Source organism: Rhipicephalus sanguineus, chromosome 11, assembly GCF_013339695.2.
Source record: "Rhipicephalus sanguineus isolate Rsan-2018 chromosome 11, BIME_Rsan_1.4, whole genome shotgun sequence".
Lineage (NCBI taxonomy): Eukaryota > Metazoa > Arthropoda > Arachnida > Ixodida > Ixodidae > Rhipicephalus > Rhipicephalus sanguineus.
The window spans coordinates 49,741,331-49,766,274 of NC_051186.1; the positions used below are offsets into that span (position 1 = coordinate 49,741,331).

At 50.3% G+C, this 24,944-nt stretch overlaps 4 protein-coding genes across 4 annotated transcripts; 2 read left to right on the plus strand and 2 right to left on the minus strand.

Moving 5' to 3' along the window:
• Nucleotides 1-2,868: 2,868 nt before the first annotated feature.
• LOC119375014 (brain acid soluble protein 1-like) lies at nt 2,869-4,163 on the plus strand. Its single transcript, XM_037645213.1, has 2 exons — nt 2,869-3,285; nt 3,783-4,163. Exons 1-2 carry the CDS (start codon nt 2,869-2,871, stop codon nt 4,161-4,163), a joined length of 798 nt encoding a protein of 265 aa, XP_037501141.1.
• Nucleotides 4,164-4,419: 256 nt separating this feature from the next.
• LOC125756360 (uncharacterized) lies at nt 4,420-7,081 on the minus strand. Its single transcript, XM_049410987.1, has one exon. The coding sequence runs from the start codon at nt 6,581-6,583 to the stop codon at nt 4,442-4,444; it is 2,142 nt and encodes a 713-aa protein (XP_049266944.1). The 5' UTR covers nt 6,584-7,081; the 3' UTR covers nt 4,420-4,441.
• A 1,385-nt stretch (nt 7,082-8,466) lies between these two features.
• Nucleotides 8,467-9,826, minus strand: LOC119375015 (mucin-2). Its single transcript, XM_037645214.1, has 2 exons — nt 8,996-9,826; nt 8,467-8,781 (listed from the first exon to the last, which is right to left on the minus strand). The coding sequence occupies exons 1-2, from the start codon at nt 9,824-9,826 to the stop codon at nt 8,467-8,469; spliced, it is 1,146 nt and encodes a 381-aa protein (XP_037501142.1).
• A 2,808-nt stretch (nt 9,827-12,634) lies between these two features.
• On the plus strand, nt 12,635-20,116 carry LOC119375016 (endothelin-converting enzyme 1). The gene is made up of 3 exons (XM_037645215.1): nt 12,635-12,706; nt 15,127-15,572; nt 18,484-20,116. The coding sequence occupies exons 1-3, from the start codon at nt 12,635-12,637 to the stop codon at nt 20,114-20,116; spliced, it is 2,151 nt and encodes a 716-aa protein (XP_037501143.1).
• Nucleotides 20,117-24,944: the final 4,828 nt, after the last annotated feature.

Consider the following 24,944-nt stretch of genomic DNA (forward strand, 5'->3'; position numbering starts at 1 on the left):
TGTCCCACTCGAAGACTGGAAGTGGCTATTACAAAATTGCGATGCCGGATACCCCCACTTAATTTTTATTTATACAGGTCTGGTCTGGTGCCATCTCCTATGTGCTATTTTTGTCAGGAATCTGAAAACATTGATCATTTCTTGCTTACCTGCCGTCGATTCATTAGGCATAGAAAAAAGCATTTCGAAATTTTATTCAGAAACTTAAGAATTAATCTGAATTCTCAAAATATTCTTTCCCTTGGGGCGTCTTCTCTTGGCTTCAGCAACGGGAACGTCTGCTCAGCCCTATGCGAATTTCTCGGTGAGACACGAAGAATTCCCTGCTAACTTATTCCTTAACAAAATTTGATACTCCAGAATTCCTTTCATTCATTCGGTAATTGTTTCTCATATTGTGGTATTATTCTCCTCCTTATTCCATATCGACTAGTCATTCTTAAAATTTCGTTTATTCCTGCGGCAATTGATTTATTCCTCATTCTTTAAAAAAATATTATTAAATTATCCGCCGGTTTCATGGCCGATCCCCCGTAGTGGGTAAGAGCCAACAAACGGGCACAAGCAAGCAAGCAAGCAAGCAAGGTCTCGTTCCGACTCTGCAAACCTTGGAATCGGCAGCATTGAAAGGTATGGAATTAAGCCAACAGCGATGTCACGTCACAGAGTGCCGCTGTTCCCACAAGGTCGCGGAAGCTAAGCAGCATTGTTATTGGTCAGCAATCTCCATTGACGTGGGAATGCCGAGGGCTTATAACAGCTGTCTTGCAGTAGGCATAAACGCTTGCACGGGGAGGGGGGGGGGAGGCCTCACCCCCTAACCATCTAAGGGGGGCGCCCAGTCAGACCCATATTTTTAGTCAGTCCAACCTGGCCTGACATTCTTTAATGTCCAAGGTTATGGCGCTCCATGCTGGTTTTTTACGATAATGGCGGTCGAATGCCCCACACGTTGCACTCCAGGAACGGTTTCCTTCACACATACCCGTAAAGCCGGTGACCAAAGACAAGCCATTGGAAGCAGCACGTCAGTGCTTCATATTAATTTTTGCATCCATTGCGAAGCTTGTCTTTTGTCAGACTAATAATAATAATATCTGGAGCTTTACGTCCCAAAACATGATTATGAGAGACGCCGTAGTGGAGGGCTCCGGAAATTTCGACCATCTGGTGTTCTTTAACGTGCACCTAAATCTAAGTACACGGGTCTCTACCATTTCGCCTCCATCGAAATGCGACCGCCGCGGCCGGGATCGAACCCGCGACCTTCGGGTCAGCAGCCGAGCACCGTAACCGCTATACCACCGCGGCGGACGTCTTTTGTCAGACTCATCTATTGGGGTCGGGGAAGGGGGAGGGGCGCTGCGTTGAACCTTTCTCACTCACCCCCCTTTCCCAATGAAGAACTTGTCCACGCCTACGCCTGCAGGCGCACACGAATAACCTTACACATCAGTCTTGAGCGTAGCTTCCTAGCCTGGGGGACGCAACCTCGACCCGTGGCTCTGAAACTGTACAGCTTTCCCACAGAGCATCCAAAGTAACTCGAAAAAAACAATCTCAGTTTTCATAATTGCCTGCAACGAGGTGGTTACGGCAGTGACGTTTCCAAAAACCAAGCACAAGCAGCGTGGCAGGGCTAGCGTAGTGAGCAGTCGTAGACTAGGAAATGAGCGAGCACCAACGAACGGAAAACGGCTATTTCCCAGTATTTCTAGTCGACGTGCTCTCGGCTTGCATTCCCAATCTGGATTGTTTGCGTTATTTATCTGCCCGCCGCGATGGTCTAGTGCTTATAGCACTCGACTGCTGACCCGAGGGTCGCGGGATCAAATCCCGGCCGCAGCGGGCGTAGTTTGATGGAGGCGGAACGCTAAGAGCCCGTGTACTTAGATGCCGGTGCCCAAACACCCCAGGTGTTCGAAATACCCGGAGCCCTTCACTATCTACGGCTTCCCTCATAATCATATCGCGGTTTTCGGACGTAAAACTGAAGCAATTGTTATTACGCATTGTTTATCTGCAATAATATTTTCTGGTCGAGACATGCATCAACATAGAGATAATGGTCAGAGGGCTTTTTCGGGCAGCGAGCATGTTTCTAGGCAAAATACTTTGTTCGGGAGCACCGATGGCAGCCTTCCGAGCACGGCTACCAAATGTGCACTAACCGTGTACCAACAGTGTCCAGAAGATAACGGCAGTATAGTTACGCATTATGGCCACTTTCGTTCTCACCAGCCATCCGCCAGTGTCTGTGCATCCAGAAGCAACGCGCATGCGTTCACGTAGCCTCTCGGTCCCTGGAGAATGCGAAAGAAAGAGAGAAAGAGGTCTGCCTTTGGTTGAATACAACTTTAGAAGTCCGCGGCATTTCCTCCTCAAAGGCGGATGCACACAAGCCTGCACCAATGGACGCGCACTCCGGACTGACGTCATTAGCCGGACTTCCGGTGTCCCCGCCTTCTGAGAACATTGCCGAGTGCATGAGCAGGACTAGATCGGCTGCCACGCTTTGGCTGTCTGGGCGGGGCCTCTCCGGACTTCTTAAGTTGTATTCGACTATAGACAATGTCGTCCCCCAGGCAACCGCGGTGGTGGTCACGTGGTCACAGCGTCCGCCCCCGATGCGGCAGGCACTTGTTCGCAACGCAGGGCCTCCGGGATCCCACCGGTTCTTCTTATGAATGTACAAGTACCGTGGCCTGGCAACGCCGTTTTGTGGCCACTCATATCGCGAGCAAATGGCCTCTCCATTCCTATTCCTCAGCGATGCTGCGCCGTGCTCCCTTATGGGAACACGGCGCACCACGTCCGCTCCCTACGGCAATACCGAATATACGGTGTCGCATACCTCCGCAGGCTAAGATGTCCAAGGATGACGGCAAGAAATCCGATCGACGTCGGCGTCATCACAAGAAGAAGTTGGCGGACGGTGGCGCCACGTCGGGGCAGCTCTCCTCCCCTTCGAGCCACGCGTCCGTGAGTGGCGTGGCCTCGCCTTCGAGCCATACGTCCGTGAGTGGCGTAGCCTCGTCTTCGAGCCACGCGTCCGTGAGTGGCGTGGTCAGTCCCACATGCGAGGAGCAGTCGCCCGTGGTCCGCAGCCCCGCGCAGTCTGCGTCACCGAGATCGGTGACCACCGCCGAGCAGCTGCCGCCGTCTTCGCCGAGTGCCCCTCCCGAAGAGGAGCCGCCTCCAGGCTCTGACAGCGGTGGACACTCGTTTCAGGGCAGCGCCGTGCCAGCAGCCGCGACGTCAACTACCTCCGGGGCCATCGCTGAGGTACGAAGCCATCAATCTTGAAGAAAAACAGCGCTACTTAAAATGGGGGTGCTATTCTCGTCCGTGTTCTATGTATTCGTCGCACTTTATTTTTTGCTTAACGACTCCTATAGCCTTCTACACAGGCGCATTTAGACGGTACGGGGGTGAAAGTAACACTACGTTGTGTAATAACTTGCAAGTTCTCCATTAAAGCCGGGGGGTGGGGCCATTTTTACAGTAGCTCATCCTCCTGACCCCTTCCCACCGTGACCCCACGATCAGAACGCATTGCAAAGATGAGGTAATAATTTTTTGCGATGGCAATTATACCGACACTTGAGGCAGTTTTCCGTATATAGTCTGTAGTCGATAACTGAGGGTTCCTTAAAGATTTCGGTTGCGAATAGATGTTAGACCCTGTGCAACATGTCTCCTATACAGCTCGGTAGGCTGGACCAACGGTAGTCTTGTTTCATGTTTTGCGACGGCACTGTTGCCCCTTACCAAAACAACAGCGACGGCATGAACGGGTGCAGGCGGTGGCAACGAAACCGGACGGTCGCGTGGAACAGCGCACCCAACAACAGACTTCCGAAGGCGGCACGGTGACGCACACGGAGCCCGCTGCTGCGGGGAGCAGCGCGTCCGCTGCGGTCGCCGCAGCAACGTCGAGCGGTGTCGCTCAGGTCCACGCCGAGCATCCTTCGACCACCAAGCGTGGCGACCAGGATGTCAGAGCGGCACGCGCTGGTCTCGTGTCTCCTGCTGCCCGACTGGAGCATGCGGAACCAAGCAAAGGGCACGCACTGCAGCGGACGACGACAGCGAATATGGGCAGAACAATCTCGATTCACGAGTTGCCAGCGGGAGCGGCTGATCGCTTGGCGCAGGTTTGAGAAAAAGCATTTTGTTTTTTCGTCTGTATAGACGATATTACATAAGACATATGGGCGAAGCAAGCTTGGAATCTTAAACGAACATTTTATTATTATTGATGATGATATGTGGTGTTTAATGGCGCAAGGGCCAATTGATGGCCAAAGAGCGCCAGTTCATGAGACAAATGATGTGAGCAATGGTTGCGGTAAGTAGCTGTAAAGGGGCCTTAAAATTCCTCGCGCTAAAGGCGGGTAAAACATAGTAGTAGTAGTAATAGACTTTTATTCAGCCAAATTCATAGGCCGAGCATTTCGACCGCCTGCGCGATCAGTCGACGCTGTTCTTCCCCTTCGGCGCCGATCCAGTCGAGCCAGGTGGTGATGGAAAGGGAAGGGGGAGGGTAAGAGCTGGATTGCTGAGCAGTTGGGCAGTAGAAAAGGCAGTGTGGCAGGTCTGCATATGTAGATGGGCAATTGGGACAGCAGGGGTCCGATCTATATTTATAAAGAAAAAGGCGAGAGGGGGTGATCAGGCAGTTCATTTGGATGTGCCGTAGAATTCGAGCCTCTAGTAGAGTGAGCGATGGATGAGGAGGAGGGTAAAGACGCTTGTCGAGTCGGAGCTGTAGGTATACCTCCTTGATAGTATAGCGCAGCGAGATCTTCCCATCGTTCTTGACGGAGCTCCCACTGTCTTCCGAAGGTGTGGGCCAGGGGATTAACGGTGCCCGGTGCAATATATCACGGGCGAGCCGGTGAGCCAGCTCATTGCCGTCAATCCCCGAGTGCCCAGGAACCCAGCGTAGGAAAACAGGGGAAGGTTGCAGTGCATAGACAGCTTGCTCAACCTCCTGTTGGAGGTATGCGGGTAATGTGCGGTTCTGTATGTTACGGATGGCGGCGTGAGAGTCAGAGTATATCGTGTACTCGGGAAGTGAAGGGAGGGAAGAAAATGATTGTAAGGCATGGACAATGGAAAGGACCTCGAGCGAAAGTACATCGGGTGGGTGCAGGTATGGCCCGCTGGTGTGGGTTTCAGGTGTCGAAAGGTGTGGATGGTAGATAGCGTAGCCGCATGAACCCCGAGGAGCCACGAACGAGGCATCCGTATAGGCGACTCCCTGTGTAGAAAAAGGAGGGGAATGATGCTGCGCTGCCGCGTGACGACGGCCGGCGTGAAGAACGGGGGACATGTTGGACGGGAGAGGAAGGATACGAAGGTTGGGAGCAGGGGTGCACGCGGGAGAAGGCAAGGTGGCAACAGGAACTGGAATGTGAGGGATACCCGCTTGGGCCAATAGCCATTGGCCCTGACGGGTAAGAGAAAGACGCGCAATCTGAGAGTCGTGGTGGAGCGAAAGAAGAGAACGTAGTGGATGGAAGAGGCCAGTGGCAAAGAGCTTAGTGGTAGAGGTAGTGATAGGGAGATTGAGAGCTGCCTTGTAGAGGCCTAACAGAGCTCTTTCGAGGGTGTTAAGTTGGGTTTGGGTAAATTGAACGTAAGGTAGAAAGTACAGGAACTTGTTGAGGGCGAGCGCATGGGCAACACGGCACGCATGAGCCTCGTGGAGACCCAACTGCCGAGTGACAACGCGTCGCAGGAGGTGAGTTACCGAGTGGCAGGTCCTGACAGCGTGATGGAGGGCCTGCGCGTTCTTGGCCGCATGCAAAGGGAAGCCAAGAACTTTGCATTGTTGAACAGTAGGAATGAGAGAGCCAGAAAGATGCAGGGAGATGAGATCATTGTGGGAGCGCTGGTAAGCGGAGCGATTGAGTAAAAGCAGCTCAGATTTCTCTGGAGCAGGAGACAGGCCAGCAGTGGATAGAAAGGAAGCGATAAGATCTAGGCCACGCTGTAAAGTATCCTGCACTTGTCCGGGAGATCCAGACGTACACCAGAGAGTGATGTCGTCGGCATAAAAAATATGATGGAGGTCAGGAATTTCGGATAGTTGGGAGGCAAGAGGGGCCATAGCCATATTGAATAGGGTAGGAGATAGTACGGCACCTTGAGGAGTGCCGCGAGTGAGGGAGTGCGGGTTGGACAGATGAGTATCGACTCTAAAGCGAGCTACTCGATTAGAAAGGAAGGACCGAATGTAAGAATACACGCGGGAACCACATGAAAGGGAGGAGAGCTGAGCCAATATGTGGTCGTGGCAAACACCATCAAATGCCTTACGGACATCAACGGTTACAAGAGCATGAATCTGATTGCGAGAAGGTGAGAGAAATGTGTGCTGGAGGACGAGGAACATGTCCTGCGCACAGACGCGACGTCGGAAGCCGATAAGAGAATGGGGGAAGAACTCTCGCGCCTCAATAAAATCAGACAGGCGAGTCAGGGCCATTCGCTCAAAGGTCTTGCCTACGCACGACGTCAAAGAGATAGGGCGAAGGTTAGAGAGGGATGGAGGCTTGCCCGGCTTCGGAATCATGCAAATGAGAGAGGATGTCCAAGAGCTCGGAAGACAGCCGCTGTCCCATGCTTCGTTGAATGTTTTTAAGAGGAATTCTTTAGCGTTGTCGGGAAGATTGCGGAGTGTATTATATGTTATCTCATCCTCGCCGGGAGCCGAGCGATTAGAATGAGTTGCCAGGGCAGCTTCAAGCTCCCTGAGGGTGAATGGGCGGTCTAGGTCTGGGTTAGTATCGCCACAGTAATCTGGGTAGGAAGGTGTTAAGGGAGGCGGGAGATACAGAGAGGTTAAATTGTCAAAGACATCAGACGGAGTCCCGTGAGTAAGCGCTTTAGCTAGGGTGGGAGCAAGGGCAGGCTTAGTACCTAATAGAGATCTAAAGAGAGACCATGTGGATCGCGAGTGCAAGGCGGAGTCGAGGCCGTCACACAGCGCGTTCCAACGAGAGTGCTCGAGGGATGCGCCGTAAGCCACGATTTCAGCACGCAGAGCATCAATGCGGGAGGAGAGTTGGACGTTATGCGGTTGGGAGCGAAAAGAGCGTTGTAAACGTTTATGACGACGCCATAAACGGAGAAAGTGAGGATCAGGGTCAGGAATAGGGTGTCGAAAGCGAGCGCGACGGCTGCTGGATGCCAGTGCTGCGGAGATCCGCGATGTCCAGTCGTCGTAACTTTCATATGAGTCAGAAATGAGATTAGTGCGGAATGCCTCCCAGTCAGTGTGAACTACTTGGCGTGTCCGAGTCATGTGGGAAATGGAAGTGGTGATGTGTATGAGAAAGTGGTCACTGAAAAAGTTTTCGGCTGACACCTGCCAATGAAAAGGAAGGGAACCCCGAGAGAAAGTGAGGTCGGGTGTAGTGAAGCGCTGTGAGGCAGTGCCCGCTCGAGTAGGGGTGTCAGGAGTGTTAAGGAGGGTGAGGTGACGTTCCTGGGCAAGACAGTGCAGAAGGCGGCCTGGTTTGAGTGTCTGGGGGTAACCCCAGAGCCTGTGAGGAGCATTGAAATCACCCCCAAGGAGGATATGGGTAGTCAAAGGAAGAGAGTGGAGGAATTTGCCAAGGGCATTGAACAAAGAAGATGTGGCAGGGGGATTGTAAAAAGACATAAGGGTGAGAGAGATGCGAGAAGAGGGTTGGTAATAGACCACACCAACTAAATATTTAAGGAGAGTGGAGGGGATGTCAAGTGGTTCGACGGGAACGTCGGTGCGTACATAAATGGACGCAAGTGGCGTGCCCGTCGTAGCATGGTAGGCACGGTAGCCCGGGAGGGTGCGGGCCGTCCGAGTCTCCTGGAGAAGAAGAAAATGGGGCAGGAAAGGGCGGGTGAGGATATATTGGTGGAGAGGGGTCCTATTATGGCGAAAGTTGCGGCAGTTCCACTGCAAAATCTCGAGGTCCTTTTCACGCGCCATCTAAGTCATTGCAGTGGCGGAGGCGCTTGTGCGACCGCGTTCCTTCTTTTTTGCCGGGGGGATCGAGTCTTGCAGGGAGTTGAGCATAGAAGCGAATGATTCCAATTGCTTAGATTGGGTTTCGAGGGCAGAAAGAATCCGGACAATCGAGGTTTCCAGTTGAACCAAGCGAGTGTGGTGTGCAGTGGTAGTGGTTTCGACCATGTCAGCCAGTTTGGCTACATGGAAGTCGGAGGTCGGGGCGGTGAGCGTGGCGAGTTGCTTATTCAACTCCGGGAGTTCGGAGGTAAGAGAAGAGGTAGTGGTTTCTAGGGTCTGCGTCAAAGCGTGGATTTTCTGCTGTAACTCATCTGAGACGCGCTGTTGCTCGCGCTGGTTGCGTTCCAGCATTGCGAGCCGGAGATCGAAGGAACGGCTCTCGTTACCCATGGATGGTGAGGGTGTGTTGTTAGAGGAAGGTGGGTAAACCGGTGACGCGCCTTTCACTTTAGCGGCGTAGGATCCCGGGGTGGATGTTGCGGGGGGTGAACGGAATTCATGCGTCGAAGAGGAGGGCGGGCATGGCTGGGTGGTTCGGCGCAAGGCTGTGCGACGGAGAAAAGCGGCTTTGGCACACTCCCGCTGCTTAGCAAGGAGGAAAGGGCAGGTGGAGTCGAGAGATGAATGAGTATTGACTTGGCAATGGATACACCAGGGTTGGGCACAAACGTGAGCAGCAGGATCTGCGGGCAGAAGCGCTGCACAGCGGCGGCACTTGGCCGCAACGCTGTGCTGAGGGCATTGGTGAGCACGGTGCCCTATAGCAAGGCACCGGGTACAAGTAGGGGGCTTAGGTTTATGTGGGCGACATCGGAAAGAGACGCGTTTAAAATATACAAAGCGAGGGATGACGGTTCCAGCAAATGTTATGAGAACGGATTCAGTGGAGCCCATCATACGTGCAGCGAGTATGTCAGTAGTGAAAGATTCGAGGTCATGCAAGAGCTGAGCTGATGTGAAATGACCACAGACGTTGTGTATGACGCCGAGGCATGAGATAGGAGGATTAGGTGCATATGGCTTGATGGTGATTGGCTTACCGTTAAGTTCCATATTCGTAAGAGAGAGGAGGAGGTGGGCAGTGAGAGGGGAGTGTGTTTTCAGGAACACAAGGCTCTGAGCTGGTTTGGCCTGAAGGTTGACTTCTACGCTGGTCTTGGGCGAGAGATTTGCGGCGGCGATGATGGAAGCAAGCAAGTCGTACAGAGGTAGTTTGGGCGTGAGTGTCCCGGGTGGAAGTTGGATACCGACGGTGATGAGCTCGGTGCGAGGTCGGGCGGTCGAAGCAGGTTTCCGGTTGGCCCTCACGGTGTTCCAGCTGCCTTCAGGGTATGAGGTATTATCTTCGTTTCCTTGGGATGCCGTGCAGTCCATTTCTGTCGAAGAGTCGTCGGCCGCAATAGTGGAGGGCAAAACTGTGGGGACGAGAGGAACGCCGCTCTTCAAAACGGACTTGTCGGCACACAGAGAATTTTCCTTGAGTGTTCCAGGCGAAGATCCGGTGGGAACAGCATCATGCGCGGTCGATTGCGACGCCGACGCAGTATTGACGCTCTTGGGATCCGGAGGTAGCGTGGTTGAGCTGGGAGTCTCAAGGACGCTTCCAGCGTTGCACGTTGCTGGAGCGTGCGCGCTGTTGGGGAACGCTGCCGGTTGATCGACGGTTGTCGGCGTGGGTCTGCTGACGTCGCCAGACAATGACAGCGTAGGTACGGCAGCGGCAGTGGCACAACAGGAGGCTGGGCTTACCGGTGGGGCATCATTTGTTGTCGGTGGTACCGAGGGCTCGGCGAGACGCTGCATTACGGAGGTGCAGGCGCGGCGCGTTAGGGTTAGCGCGGCGCCGCGCCGCTTCGGATTTCTGAAGGGGCCTGGAGGGCCAGCCTGGGGTCGGATCGGTACTCGTATGGTGTCCACGTGTCGTGGATGCCTACTAGAAGGAATAGTGAGCTTGTCCAGAGCCGGGCGGGGCCCTGTACCGGGCCAGGAACACGTGAAAACAGAGCACGGTATGCAGCCAGCCAGACAAAGCGGCGCCACCTAGCGGCCTCAACATATATATATATATTAAAATCATGACAGTGACGTGAAATATGTGTAGTGGAATGAATGGCAAGTGGTCGCAAGAATATGACTATGAAGATATGACATCAGCACGAATGCCTCGTCAATCATTTTATTATTATTGTGTACCACGACGTGAATTAATAAGGTCATGAAACATCAGACGCACCAACCCAACTGTTTTCATTCGCATGTACGTCTATCGTAGTACTGTTCGTTTAGTCGTTAAAGATACAAAACGGCAAGGCTGTGGCTAGGGCTCCGTGTTTTCTGATAAATCCGAAAAAGTCTGATAAACACTCGCCGCTAAAATTTTTGACAATTTGGATTTATCTGACAAACTCCGACTTCAACGTCCAATGTGACTCTGTTTCGTGTTATAAGCATGTTCTAAGTGGTCACTGAGACATCGGCCGTTTGGTCCATATAAACTTCACCTCACGTCAACAGTATCTCATAGACCGCACTCATCGCTCATTTTACAAAGCGCTTGTCACGCAAAGAGCGAGACGTCGACGTATGTAGGCCCCCGGAAGCGCGATACGACATATTGATACGGGATACGGTCCCCTAGGGGCAATGGGCGCACCAGATATCGAATTTACGGACCTCGCAAAGTATGCTTGCGTCTATTACAACAAGCTTTAAGTTTGTAATATGCACAAACACGGGTATTTTGCATTCAAGTATTTGTGCTTGCGTGTATATGTGTCTTTGCGTTCAAACCTTCCAGACAACTAAAATACACTTCGTGTGTTCTGATGCTTTCGTGTTCAGATATCATTTGATCTAAGACATCGGAGCAGGCCCGTAGCCAAGAATTTTTTTCGGAGGGGGGGGGGGGGAGGCTTGCTGAAAACCTTGACTTTTTGAGAAAAACACTTACTTCCCCCCCTCCCCCTGGCTATGGGCCTGCATTGGAGTATGGGTAGTAATGTAAAATTAAACTCCGAATTTCGGAGAGTTGGGAATTCACGAAAAAATTAACTTCGGTAAATGCCGAATTTCCGGCAAAAAATAAACTCCGAAAAACATCCTCTGAATTTCCAAGAAAACTAAACTCCGAAAACACGGAGCCCTATAGGTACAGCCCTGTTGCAGAAACCTATCCGCAAAACAGCATGGCGTCTAAAACATGGCGTCTATGAGGTGTTTCCAGCTTCTTGAGATTTGCTTCCGGCACATACACTAAGCAAATGCATAGACTTAAGGATCCAACTCTGTAGCAAAAAAAAGGAACCGTAACGGCTGCCTGCGTATCGACACAACGTGTACTGAAACTTCGTTTAGAGAGTGCTGTGACGCTACGGAGCTTCAAATTTCTTGTGGTGCATGAATGCCTGAGCCCACGAAAACAAACCCTGTCCGAACAAACTCCTGGCAGGCAGTGCCATCCGGATAAAATTACGCAAACATCGAATCTATTGCTCAACCACAAAAATAGAGGAGGCGCTGGCTCAACCCACTGCATGTGGTGATAGCAGGATACGGAACTACGTCATCGGCGCCAAAGTATAGAAAACAGTCTATGATGTGATAGTCGATACGACACCATAAATAATTCTTGTAATTGCAACTGTTTCTATGGAAGCAGTTTCAGCTTCCAATAGTAATTTCGTACTGACATTACAAAACGTTGGATGCCTCCGTTGTTGCGTTTGCTACGTGCGCCACACTCACGCACATTAGATCCACGAAAACAGATGTCCGTCAGTGGTTTAGAAGACGCTTTCTATCAAGCTACTCGGGAGCATCACATCTCAATTGAGGCTACTGCTTGTTCAGATTCATATTTCGTGCACTGAATTTTGTTAAATAAAGTCTTCATTAGAACATTTTTAGCGTACATCTATCTTTAACAGATGTCTAACGCTTGGAATACTCCATATGTTGGCGCGTGTCGGCGGAGCAGTCGCCGTGGAGTCATCACTTGTAGTTACAATACCATGTTTAGTCCCAGATAACAAACTTTGCTGTTCCAAACTGCGCCTGCTTGGAAAACTTGTATGCAGATACTCGCTGGAACCAACCACAATTTCTGGTGACTTCCCGGTCATGAGAACGGCTAGCGAAGCTTTCCTCGAGGAGATATTTTTATCCCCATAGAACTTCGAGTGTCGATGTGAGCGCAAGTTTGAAATATTTATGGAGTATATGAAGGGTATGAACAGATGCTCTGAAGCTGGAAGGTATGAACCCATGGAGCTGAGAAAGCCATTTATACCACACTAAGCGGTGTAGTCCAATGAAAGGCAGGAGTCGGGGAAAGATGGAAGCTTGTGATGAAAAATTTCCCACAGTTTGCGAATTTTTCATAGAAGCAGTGTGGTGTAGCATATAATATATGAGAACTCCGTTGATCGATTTGACTGCTGTGCAGCTGGTGTACGGGTGTAGCTGGTAAAGTCATTGACGCCATGCAAGCACCCTTAGCCGTTTCGTATAGCGACAAGACACGTCACCACCATAAGCGCAACCGGTATCTTGTGTTGTACGCAGCACACCGTCAGCCCGCGTAAGGAAAGCAAAGCCCAGGAGTACGTCTCGATGCCTGGAGCGTCAGCCGGCGTCCTGAAGCGTGGAGGGGTGGCTTTCCCGCTCGCTAAACAGGCAACCACCGTGAGTATTCACTTATCTTCCGTTTCTTCGCTGAAAAGTATAGCAAACTTTAGATCACCAAGGTCATGGATTCGAAGTATTTTAGCAGGAAGAGGTGAGAAAGGGAAGTGGGGATGAGGAGGAGTGATGCGAGAAGGGAAAGGAGGAGGTGAAAGGGTAAACCATAGCTTAGCCGTGTACAGCATAGCAAGGGGTGGGAAAGAAAAGTGGGGACGAGGAGGAGTGATGTGAGGGTTAAGAAGAGGGAAAGGAGGAGAGAGGGAATTATATAAGGAGATAAAGAAACATGAAAGGAACAAGATGATGACGAAAAAACTCAATCTGCGTTCGCAACGTGGTGGAGCTTGCTTGCTAGCGCCGGTGTCCATTCAGATTCCACAGGCGTGGAAATATGGCTTTAATTTTTTTTGTGTGAATGGAATTGTTCAAACGGGACGTAACGCTAACGTTTCATCTAGATCAGACCTCAGCTTTAAGGAACGAGGGACTCCTTGCGTGACGGAAGTTTTCAGCGATTCTTCCTTGGCTGGCACGAGTGTCAACAGGTGTCGCATTCCTGTTGCATATTCAGTTTCTGAAGCTGCTCCAGAAGAAGCGTAAGATGATCGGAATCCAACGCGCCAGTGCGTATCAACTAGGCACAGAGTGCACAATGACTGGGTCCTGCTGAGAGCACGAAAATGTCGCAAATATTAAGTGACGCGGATTACACGCATAGTAAGTTGCTTGCTGGGGTTTTACGTGACAAAACCACGATATGTTCGAGGCACGCCGTACTGAGGTGCACTCCGGAATAGTTTCGATCACCTGCGGTTCCTTAACGTGCACCTTAATCCAGGGCTTAAAGTCTTGCAAGTACATTGCAAGTACATACAGTCGTTTGGGAGGGCACCAATCCTGTGGAAAATGGGTCTGCCGAACCTAAAAGTAAGGTAATCCTCTTTCTCCCTCCCTTTTATCGAAACGCGGCCACCACAGCCGCGAATCGAGCCCGCACTTTCGTGCCACGGAGGAAGATGTGGTGGTGACTAACGGAGAATGTTTAAGTGAGCGCAAGGTACAGAAATGTCGGCCTGAATACAGGTACACTGCGCTGATTCTGTGGCTCTTAAACGTTGCTTATTAGAGAGTGAGAGCAAGCTGCTGAATGTTGACTCATGTAGAACAGACTAATTGGTGGAGTTCATACAGTGCAAAACAGGTAACTGACGTCTTTTAGAATCGAAAGAATCGGTTCAAGTACAAGGGAAAACGAAGCTGAGGTCGATGTAGGAATGAGTGGAGGGATTTGAGCAACTGAGAAGACAGAGATAGGACCAAAATCGTTCGGTAGCACGCAAACGACAAAGCAACTGGCTTGGTGTCTTTAAACTGGGGCCGACATGTCGACGATTTTTTTTTTTTCGTCAGCCTTCCTACAGCGGGTAATTCGGGCTCCTTGTGGAAGCACTGGTTTAGGCTAAAGAGGGAAAGAAGAAGCTGTTCGGCAGCTCAGTCACTGGGTTGATACTGAACGAATCATTATACCTATATGGTTAGGCAGCGCACTTTGGACGGGGACAAAAGTGTTCCTGTTCCTTTTGTCCCCGTCCAAAGTGCGCTACCTAACCGTATAGGTATAATGATCAGTCACCAACTAGCCCAGCTGTCAACCTTATTAAACGAATACCGTCAGCGTGTTTCAGTATTTTCGAAGTTGCCTCTTGGTATTTCAACTGTGAGTGGAAGCGGAAGCCAGAAGTGAGTTAAACAGCCCGAAGTAGAAACCAGAATTTGTGAAAAACATGGGAGTAGAAACCGGAAGTGGGCATAAGGCAGCAAGGGCGTAAGCTTTAACTCTGCGCTTTTCTTTGTTTAGTTCTTTTGCTTGAGTTGCTGTGAGTTTCGGTCAGAAGTCTGCCATCGCGCATCATACCCTGTTACGGCATTTTAAATGTTGATAGCAGATTTGAATCTGATCTGAAAAGATGACGTTCCCTGTGCATATATGGTTGTGATTGAGCAGATCCAATTGACACTGTCGCATTAGACCAGAGCGAGAGACGTTTATGTAAAATATCATCAGGCAACTTTCTCGTAGGGTGGAACAATATTCACTTGGTCACGTCCGTTGTCGTTGTATCGATGCTCGAGATAATGTAAACATTATGTATCAACTAAACAGCAGATAAAATGTTTTAAAACTAACGTGTTTTATGCTGGGGTCCACCGGAAATTGACATGTCATTTCTGTCACGGAAGCGACGGTCGTCAATTCGTGGTACACCCAATTTACGTCTCGGAAATTACGTCAATAAAAGGACACGTGGCAGGTAGCTCAGCAAGAAGTTATCCGACCTGGGAATCGAACCTCTTAATGCACGACTGATCTGCAAAGATGCGACGATTAGCGTCCGTGTGCGTATATTTCTTACTACCAGTCTCAGTTTGGGTTGCAAGAAGGGGCGCCCGCCACTTACTCCAAGCGCCTGGTGTGCTTGGTCGTGTTCGCCGTGGCCGCCTTCCTCGTGGTCGTCGTGGCGGGCCTCTTCTACGTCTTCGCGATGCTCGCCCAGACGTCTGCGAGAAACGGCGACGGCTCGGAAGAACGCGTGAGCCTCTCGTGTCGCACCGGCGGCTGCTCCCGGTTCGAGGCGCTGCTCACGGACACCCTCAACACGAGCGTCGATCCGTGCCACGACTTCAAGGCTTACGTCAGCTCGCGCTGGCTGCCCGACCCGTCCAAGGAGCTGGACGTCCATTGGCGTTACGAGTGGGACGTAAAGTACGCCTGGATGCGCATGATGGCCGACGAGATACGACTGCGCTACCGCACGTCGCCGCTGGAGAGACTGATGACCGACTCCTTCGGTGCATGCGCTCACAGGTCGGTTTTAACCCTTTCAGCCCTGGATTTTTTATTTTAGTCGGGGAGTGTTTTTGTGCTTGTTTTCGTAGTAGTTATGGCCTCAGAAGACCACATACGAAAAATTGAGTCAGTGGTGCAAGTATTAATTGATTTACAGACATGACAGCAAATTAGGTCATCAGGGCTCAGCGGTTGTGAAATGAGAAAAATGGCATATTTTTTCCTGCTATGCACTAGAGTACACAAAATGTTAACCACGTCTCATTTTTCAGTGTGAAACTCATTGAAACAGCTTTGGTACGTCGACCCGAAAATTGCGCTTAGCCGCCTCTGCTGACCCGCCTCGGCGTCACCCTTGCCTTCGGTCAAGTTTATTCTTCTTTGTGGCTCCCAGCTCTGCAAGCATGTCACCATTTTGGTGTCAATCGCAGTGCGGATCATTGAAGAAGTATTTCCCCAAGAATGGGCAGTTTCGGTTTCATTTCCGAGGTGCTAGGGGAAATGCTGTGTGATGGTGTCAATTGACACAGCAAGGGCCGAAAGGGTTAAGGCAAAAGCCTTAAAAGTGCCTTATCATATACTGGCCTTGTGCGTCATCAGAGGCAGGCGCGTGGTACAAAAACTCACGTACTGAGCGAATTTGATAAAAGTCGCACAAAAATGAGTGTTCAAGCCGTTATCGAATACAGGTATTCGGCAGGCCAGTCAAGTACTCTACCACAGGGCCACGCGGTGCTCGGAACTAAAGCCCCTCCATCGCAAACGCATGGAGGGGCTTTACTCGGAACCGCTTCGGAAAGAGATCCTATGCAATCGCCATGACGGGCTCGTTAACAGGTCTTATACTGCGTGTCAGAAGAGTAGACAAATTTAAGCATGTTTCGCGTCTTAACTCGTCGGACAGCGAAGGCGTAAGAGTGCAAGTGTATGTGGTTGAATAACGAAATCACGTGCATCATCATGGTCATTTAGCATCATCATCATCATCATAATCATCATTATTTCTAACATAAATGTCATCATTCAGCAACACTGTCATCATCACTTCGTTTTATTGGTCACGTAACCTGACGCCTGCTGCTGTACTACTACGACGACGACGTCACAGGGTAGTCCGCTGTAAAATCATTGGTTCTAGTGCTGGCTGTCAGCTATAATGTCGGCTAATTGATAGCTAATGTTGCTGTAGTCAAGTCTAACCTTGGTTATCGACTGTTACTATTTGTCTTCGCGCAATCTCAAGTTAATTTTTTAACACGAAAGTGTTTTATGCCAGGGTCCACAAGACTTTCATGACGCATTTCCGTCACGGAAATACATCAGCAAAATGAACCGTCATCAGATGACAAAGATAAAAATCTAAGAAAAAGACCCATTCACAGGAGTCGAACCCGTGACCTCTCGGTCCGCTACGATGGCTTGCGGGCGTTTAGCCCACTGAGCTGCCGCCAAACATGTAACAGAAGCTACATGAGCGCGCCTTTTATCTTTCGCACTTTGCTTTCACAGTGCTATTGGATGGATGGATGCTATGAGCGTTGCCTTTATAACTGGGCGTTGACATGTCTGCCATCAGGCTCGAAAAAAAAAAAATCACAGCATATCCACGGAGTGAATGATGATGAGTGGGCGAAGCTGCGGAGGTTCATCGGTAAACCGTGAATCTTCCGTGAATTCTGCCCAGTACATCATCACCGACGTGAGATCGGGCGCGTTTATACTAAAGGTTCGATGAGTTATGACGACTTGCAGCTCACTTTAATTTTAAATGTACGCTGTGAATTTTCATTGTTTAGAAAACCATTGCTTTAGAAAACATCTGGCGTCTTTCGTTAAGCGGCTGGCGTCTTTTCGTTTTACTTTAGAAACATCTGGCGTTCTTACGTTTTGCTTTTAGAAAACATCTAGTGTCTTTCGTTGGTTTATTTCATCAATCAACGGCGTTTTGAACAAAATTTTTATTGTTTAATCACGCACAGGAGAAATCTCACCAGGCACTACCTTGGAGGTAAACAATGGCTGCTAATGGGAATGAGAGACAGAAGAAGTCGGCTTTTAGCTAACACTTACACTTCTACTTCTACTAACGTTTCCTACTGGAACATGCCAATGGCTGCTAATGGGGAATGAGAGACAGAAGAATTCGGCTTTTAGTTAACGCGCACGCTGCGAAATTTTTATTGTTGAACAACGCACAGGAAAAATCTCCCACCGGCACCACCTTGGAGGTCAAAGCGTAAGACTGGTTACGCACTACGACTACGACTACGAGGGACGAACGGGTGCCGCCTTAAGGAGCTTCGCCCCTAAAACGCGCCGTTGCTACAACCGTCCCATTCGGCGCGTTTCCGATGAAAGTTTTAACACACCGCGAGGTGGTGTTTTTAGCCCAAGCCTCGCTCATAGTATCCATGCATATCGAAAAATAGCTCTCCGAGGCTAGTCTGGCTGTCACACCCTCCATGGCCACACCGCGTTCCCGCTCGACCTGTGAGAAGTAACGGCCAAGCTATAGGGAAGACACGACGCGCGTAGCGTTTCCCTTCGCGTTTTACGACGCTTTGACGGAGTGCATATGGAGTATCAGTGTATAACATGTGGTTGATGCCGTATTTGCGCGGGATTCACCATATTCGGTGTCCACGCAATGTTAAGAACTTCAGCTACCGCGAAGGTTAAATCATGATCATGGGCTTTTGTGGTCCATACGGAGATGTGCCACTAGGCGTCAACGTGGGTGCGTCCTCATAGCGGTGCTACATCTGCCAAACAACAGTAGACATTGTACGAGCTTTCATATACCAAAGCACTATAAACAATCAACTACTTCTGTGACGACACGTTTCACTTTCGTGTTATACCGATTCCTATGAGAGATCAGCCATCTTTTTCTAACAAATGCCTTCGCGAACATCTTATGTTCGAACAGGGAGAAGGAGGACGCGGGCGAGACGCGCAAGATGTTCAAGCAGGTGATGCTCGAGCTCGGCATTCCTTGGCCCGAAAAGCCGCCCAGCGACGTGGACCCGTTCGAAGCCCACCTCAACCTGAGCATCCGCTGGAACGTACCACTCTGGTTCGACGTCATGATGCTTCCTGACGACACCGTGAGCGGTCGTAAGGCGATCTACATATACCCGAGCACGTATGCGAAATTCTGGAGGGGCCAGTACCTCACCATGACCAGCCCGGATTCGATACGCCGATACGTGGACCAATACCTGGCCTATTTTTACCAAGACTCGACGAGAAACGCCAGCGGCGAGGCGGTCACCGAACTATGCCAGTACGGCGCGGTGTTCACCTTCACCAGAATCGTCGTCTTTCGCCTCGCCGAAGTCATCGCCAAGGACAAGACCATCGTGGACCTCAAGTTCGACTCTCTGGCACGAGCGTTCGGTCTGAAAACGGAACGCCTTGTTTCTCTGATGAACGAGTACTTCCTGCCCGAGAACTTCTCATCGTTCGAAACGGAGGACAGGGCCATAGTGAAGGCGCCGAAGACGTTGGACGTCGTCCGTCACGTGATCGCTGATGCGGACGCCTCGACCGTGTTGAGCCACCTAGGCTGGTGGATGCTGCAGGTGTACGCGCCCATAGCGGACAATCGTTTCTTCGTCCAGAAGTATGGAAGCAGAGAGAAGGCCGAACTCCTGCGCCCGTTGTTCTGCGAGACCCAGGTCGAGACTTCCTTTAAGATCCTGCTCCTCGTCAGTCACATGGCCGTCAACTTCCGCGATCGCCAGCAGCAGAGTATCGACGATCTCTTGAAGAGTGTGCGAGAGGCTGCCGTTGCCGAGTGCGAGAAGTTCGACCTGCCGGCCGACGTCAAGACGCTGCTGACGAGAAAGCTGAAACGCTTGCGCGTCAACCTGTGGCCCAAACCTGAGTACTGGTCTGCGGAGCTGCTCCGGCGCATCTACTCGTTCAAGTACGCGAGCAAGAAGACCATGCTGGACTACTGGATCACGGAGAGGAGGGGCAACGCGGCGCTCATCGGTGGCAGCGCCTACTTCGAGGACAAGCGGCTGCCGCACGGCAACTCCAAGGACACCTTCTCCTACGACAGTATCTTGGACACCGTCACCTTGTCGATGGTTGCTGTGCACGAGCCGTTTTACTACAGCGACGACGACGCGTTTGGCGCGATTAACTACGGCGGTCTCGGCGCGGCCTTCGCCAAGGCCCTCATTAAAGGCCTCGAGAACGACTCCGTGTTGCGCGCTGCCGTCGCTAATGGCGCGTCGAGCGGCGCTGACGACAGAAAAGAGAGCCTACCCTGGGCCGCTGCGATCGGCAATGATACTACAGTATCACGACCGCTGGAACTCGGTCTGGTCGGTCCAGTCTTTCTGCCGGCATTTCGCGCATTCCAGGCAAAAATGGGTGGCGCCGGCCCCGTTAACGCGGGCAAATTCTCGCCGGCGAAAGTGTTCTTCGTCAACTTCTGCCACAGTCAGATGCGCATGTCGGCAAGCTTCGACTGCAACTCGGTGCTGAGAGGAGCGCACGACTTTATTTCGGCGTTCGGTTGCAAACGCGGTAGCAAGATGAACCCTTGATATTATTCAGACCTTATAGATATATAAAAAAGAAACACTTCTGCCATATACCTACCACTTGTGAACATAGATTTTGCTTGTTAGACGCTCTCTTCAGTTGTTTTGACATAGTCGTTTCTGCATGATTGTTCACGTGTCGTGTATTGGTGTCGTGAAATGCGTCGATTTTCTTAAAGCACTGATTGTTGGAATTTGTAATCGCATTTCATTGCAGATGATTTCGACTAGTCAGTCTAGCTGGTGAATATCTATCTTACCGCAAAGGATCACGCCCATCCTTGTGTTGCTCCTCTTCGTCCCCGTGTTCTTGCGCAAATATCGGTTATGATTTTGCTCTATTGAAAAATTCCTCAGGTGTCTGCTCTCCTCACACTTTTTTCGTGTCATACAAAATATCAAGAAATTCGTCCACACTTGAATACATGCACTATGTTGCCTTTTGAGCTGCAAGATTTAGGAGGTAGCACCGACATCCTATTTTAATTACGCCTTTCTGCGCTTCCCTCACCGCTACTTGCCTATCTATGCCCTCCGAGATTCCGGAAGTGCCTATCGTTTTTGTGTATCGCTCTCGGAAACTGTGCCGAATCGGCACGAATGCTTTGCTGTCGAAGCTTAAGTACATGAATCTGAAGAAAATAAGAGCAGCACTTCGGAGCTAACGGGCTACAAAGCGCACGACGGCCACTGAAGATTCGAGGTGGACGGCAACCATACAGTTTCCTACAATACTCATTTTAGGAAACTCTATGACGGCAACCGCTTGAGGCTGTGTGGCCATGTTTTTCGGCCGTTTTTAGGAGTATCAGGCGTTTACGTTAAGGCACGTGCATGCGTAGTTCGCACTCAATATTCCGCTGTACGCAATATGCTTTGCGCGTAGCGGATTACCGGAACGTTTTAGAATTACGAGAACGGATAACTGGGCTAGTTTGTGGGAACTCATGTTAAGGCAGGTAGCGCAAAGAAACACGGACACAAGCGAAGAATAAGTACGCGGGATGGCACTTGTCCCGTGTACTTTCAGGCACGGGACAAGGCACGGGACAAGTGCCATCCCGTGTACTTATTCTTCGCTTGTGTCCGTGTTGCCATTCTTTGAAGGGGCTGATGCCGCCACGACGCCATTTTTTGCCCCGCGTCTCGTGCCTCTCAGCGCAGCTGCCGTAGAGGGGTGAGACGCCGGTAAGAAGCCGTGGGCTAAAATATGGCAGCCGCGCCGCAGTAGACGCCGCAGATGTCCTCACCCATAATTACTTGTCTACTCATGCTCACGGGCACACACACGCACATATTTACTTCCATTCACCGACACTTCTCATACTCCCACCTTCGACAATCACGCTTTTGAAATAAGTGGCAAATGACCACTACACGAAAAGAAAATTGCTGAATTTTCACAGGGAGCTGCTGAGGATTGTTTTTCTATGGCAAAAAAGAAGTGCCAACGAAAAGGACGCAAATAAAAGCACAAAACAGGTAAAAGCACGAAAACAGCCAAAGGAGGTTTATTTTTTTTTAATGTGCGCTGCTGACTGTTTAGACAGGGCAGCTCGGGCAGCCCAGACAGCAGGTGGAGGCCCCGACAGTAGGAGGAGGCCCAGACAGCAGTATGCGGCCCAGGCAGCTTTTGAAAAAGGTAAGGCAAGCCACGCTCTAGCATCACAATGCCAGTATAAAAGCTGCTGAAACCAAACGTGCTTTACCTGGTTGATCATGCAGATGTGGAAAAATATGTAGTAATTACAAGCGTCCTTGAATCACTTGTTGTGTGCAGGTGCCATCGAAGCCAACAAAATATATAGTATATAAACGACACACCTATGGATCCGACGCAACAACACCAATAAATTTGGCAATTCCACGCCTTGTGGGAATCGTTTTCATGCGATGCAGTGTGCGACTGACTGTCTATGCTGCATTTTTTATTGCTTTGAACCAAGCGTTACGAGGTGGATCGCGATCAATTAGAACTAACAGACAAGGTAGCCAAGGAAAGTATAGAGAATGTTATTTGTAGTAATGTGATGTAAATGTGAAGAAAGTAAAGTGGACGAAAAGATAACTTGCCGCCGGCAGGGACCGAACCTGCGACCTTCGAATAACGCGTCCGATGCTCTACCACTGAGCTACGACGGCGTTCATCCTTCCGTCCACGTTATGGCGTATATATATGCGCATTTAAACCGAGGAGTCAGCACCGAGGAGTCAGCGCCGCTAGCAGCCATGACGGCGAGTGTGGAACACTCTTTTTCAGCCTGCTGGCGTCACGAAGCACGAGATCATTTACGAGCTGACAACTGACCAGTAATCCCTCGCATACTACCTGAAGGCATCCTGTCTGCCGATGGCTGGCTGACGGAGAGAAGAGAGGAGAGGATGGTGAACGGCTAAATCGTGCGCATCTGACCAACAACTTTAGGTGGCGTTGATCTGAACAACACCTCCCATATATACTTGACAAGGCCTACGCCGTCAGATACGTCACGCCGCGCCGGCTGGCCTGCTCCTGCAGTTGCAACGAACGCACGGTGCGTTGCGGTAGCCGGAGCGGGCCAGTCAGCTGGTGTGAATCTGACTGGAACTGAAAAAATAGAGCACGCGCTGCTCAAACGCTGGCGTATGCGTAGTCAGGTGAGCGTCCGTCTACCTCTGTCTCCTCCGTATACTGGCCTCGGAAACTTCCGTCGAGCTGTTCGCACAAATGTGGCGTTTTTTTTTTTTCAAAAAGAGCCAAATGCAGAAACCGAAATTGGACTAAATTTCGCGGGAGCGTAAAACGCGCCTAAGTATCTTTAACTTCTCAAACAGTTGGAATCACAATGGGGCAATTACTGATTGTAACGTGAAGTCAAAAAGGCAGTCGCTAATAAAAAAATGAGCCAAATCCTGCATTTGTCTCCATCCCAGTCGAAAAATACACCAGCCCGGTTTGGTGTGTTCCAGTGTTTTTTGGTGTTAACACTTAACTGAGCCACATTCTTTAAACCAGCGCTGCGTCAATAATCGTGACCAAAACAACCAACATGGTCCAATTTGTTTCGTTTGTGTCCTAGTTGCTTTGCTATCGTGTTTACGTTCCACAATTAGTTTTTCTTGGGCGAGTTGGCCCTTACTGAAGGACATGATGTTGTAGGGCAGAACTCGAATATAACGAGTAAGAGGCCGACTTTCCTACTTATTTTTGCCTCTTAGTGTTTCTCCTTGAGTTAAGCGCTACAATATCATGTCCTTCTTTCACTCCACGACGGTATATTTGAAATAAAAGACATGAAATGAATATATTAGGCCCTGATCTATTCCTTGAAGAAGAAGAAGTGATCAGAAACGGCACGGCATAAAACGAGCTCAGAAGAAGAATAAGAACTGGAGCACTTTTCAAGGCCTTCAATAGATGCCAAGTACAAGAAAGCGCTGCCGACAGTCCAGAATAGTGCGCCTTTTGCCATAAAGCACCATTCGCTCTTCAAGTCTAGTCATCGCCATCGCTCCCGTGCGACGAAGGACGGCACCGACGGAAGCACAAGGAGGATGTTAATTTTATTGCAATATATTACTATACCGCACATTCGAATCGTTTTAGACGTCTTTTACGAGCTAATCCAAGCTCAAATGAAGTGCTCCAATCTATAAGAACCAAATACAAATTTTACTCCTGAATACCGACGATGTTGGAGCAGGCCCGACCATGTTGCCAGTAGCAAAAAAGTGCGTTTTTCTCACTTTCAGTTAAAGTGCACTTGGCTCTTTTAGGAAAAAGAAACGACACAAATAGTTGTTAAACAAATAAAATGGTATGAAACGCTTATGCCACGCAGCCATCATTTTTCACAGCGCTGCGAAACGCGCCAAACCAGACTACTTCGCATAGGAGTTCATGTGCAGAGGCTCCGTCCCCGGCCCCGTAGCTTTCACGTCACTGCAAAGAGAAGTTGTCCGCGAGTATACCAGAAATAACTTTCCCTGCGTCTGTTTGCTGAAGTCACGCGTCTGGTCATTAAAAACTATTCGGTCAAGGGGAGTCTGCGTCAATGAAGTTTTACGTCACGGTAAAGGTACTTGTAACTTATTATTTTGCAAGTAGCATATGGACGCTCAAATATCTCAGCTGAAATGATCACAAAGACCGTCTGACTGTAGACTAGCTGTCCCTCTGCTAGAATCTCCATAATCTGCGGCAATGGGCATTCGAATTCTTTCTCACCTGAACCACTACAAGCAAGAATACACCCAATTAACGGCATGTATTGCCAAAGCCTGTTATGTGCGTTGCGTTTGGTTTTTCCTCATTAAGCAAAATACGCATGATAAAAAAGCAGAAATGCAGGACACGCCTCATGTCGGTAGTAAAATGTATGTTTACAAGTGCCAGAGGTAGACACAGATGACATAATTTTTCTTCTATAAGGCTTCAATTATTATTCATCAAGGGTTCATGTTACTACCGCGTTTGCAACCAAACGCGGAAACAAAGTCGGGCGCTCCTCGTAGCGCTGCATTGCAGTCGAAGCTGGCCGACATGCGCGTCTGACTATGGCAGAAGTTGACGAAAAACACTTTCGCCGGCGAGAATGGACCCGCGTTAACGGGGCCGCCGCCATGCATCTTCGCCTGGAACGCGCGAAATGCCGGCAGAAAGACAGGGCCGACAAGACCGAGTTCCGGCCGTGGCGAGCCTGTAGTATCGTTGCCAATCGCACCGCCCCAGGGTAGCGTTTCGTTTCCGTCGACAGCGCCGCTCGACGCGTCACTAGCGATGGCAGCGCGCAACACGGAGTCGCTTTCGAGTCCTTCCAAGAGGGTCTTGGCGAAGCCCGCGCCAAGACCG

What these genes read in the sequence shown, in the direction of transcription:
- LOC119375014 (XM_037645213.1), top strand. Translation starts at nt 2,869, where the DNA reads ATGTCCAAGGATGACGGCAAGAAATCCGATCGACGTCGGCGTCATCAC. An exon ending in CCTCCGGGGCCATCGCTGAG is followed by an intron (nt 3,286 to 3,782) that starts GTACGAAGCCAT and finishes CCAAAACAACAG; the next exon opens with CGACGGCATGAACGGGTGCA.
- LOC119375015 (XM_037645214.1), bottom strand. Translation starts at nt 9,826, where the DNA reads ATGCAGCGTCTCGCCGAGCCCTCGGTACCACCGACAACAAATGATGCC. An exon ending in GCCTCGGCGTCATACACAAC is followed by an intron (nt 8,782 to 8,995) that starts GTCTGTGGTCAT and finishes GCCTTGCTATAG; the next exon opens with GGCACCGTGCTCACCAATGC.
- LOC119375016 (XM_037645215.1), top strand. Translation starts at nt 12,635, where the DNA reads ATGCCTGGAGCGTCAGCCGGCGTCCTGAAGCGTGGAGGGGTGGCTTTC. An exon ending in TCGCTAAACAGGCAACCACC is followed by an intron (nt 12,707 to 15,126) that starts GTGAGTATTCAC and finishes TCTTACTACCAG; the next exon opens with TCTCAGTTTGGGTTGCAAGA. An exon ending in TTCGGTGCATGCGCTCACAG is followed by an intron (nt 15,573 to 18,483) that starts GTCGGTTTTAAC and finishes ATGTTCGAACAG; the next exon opens with GGAGAAGGAGGACGCGGGCG.
- LOC125756360 (XM_049410987.1), bottom strand. Translation starts at nt 6,583, where the DNA reads ATGATTCCGAAGCCGGGCAAGCCTCCATCCCTCTCTAACCTTCGCCCT.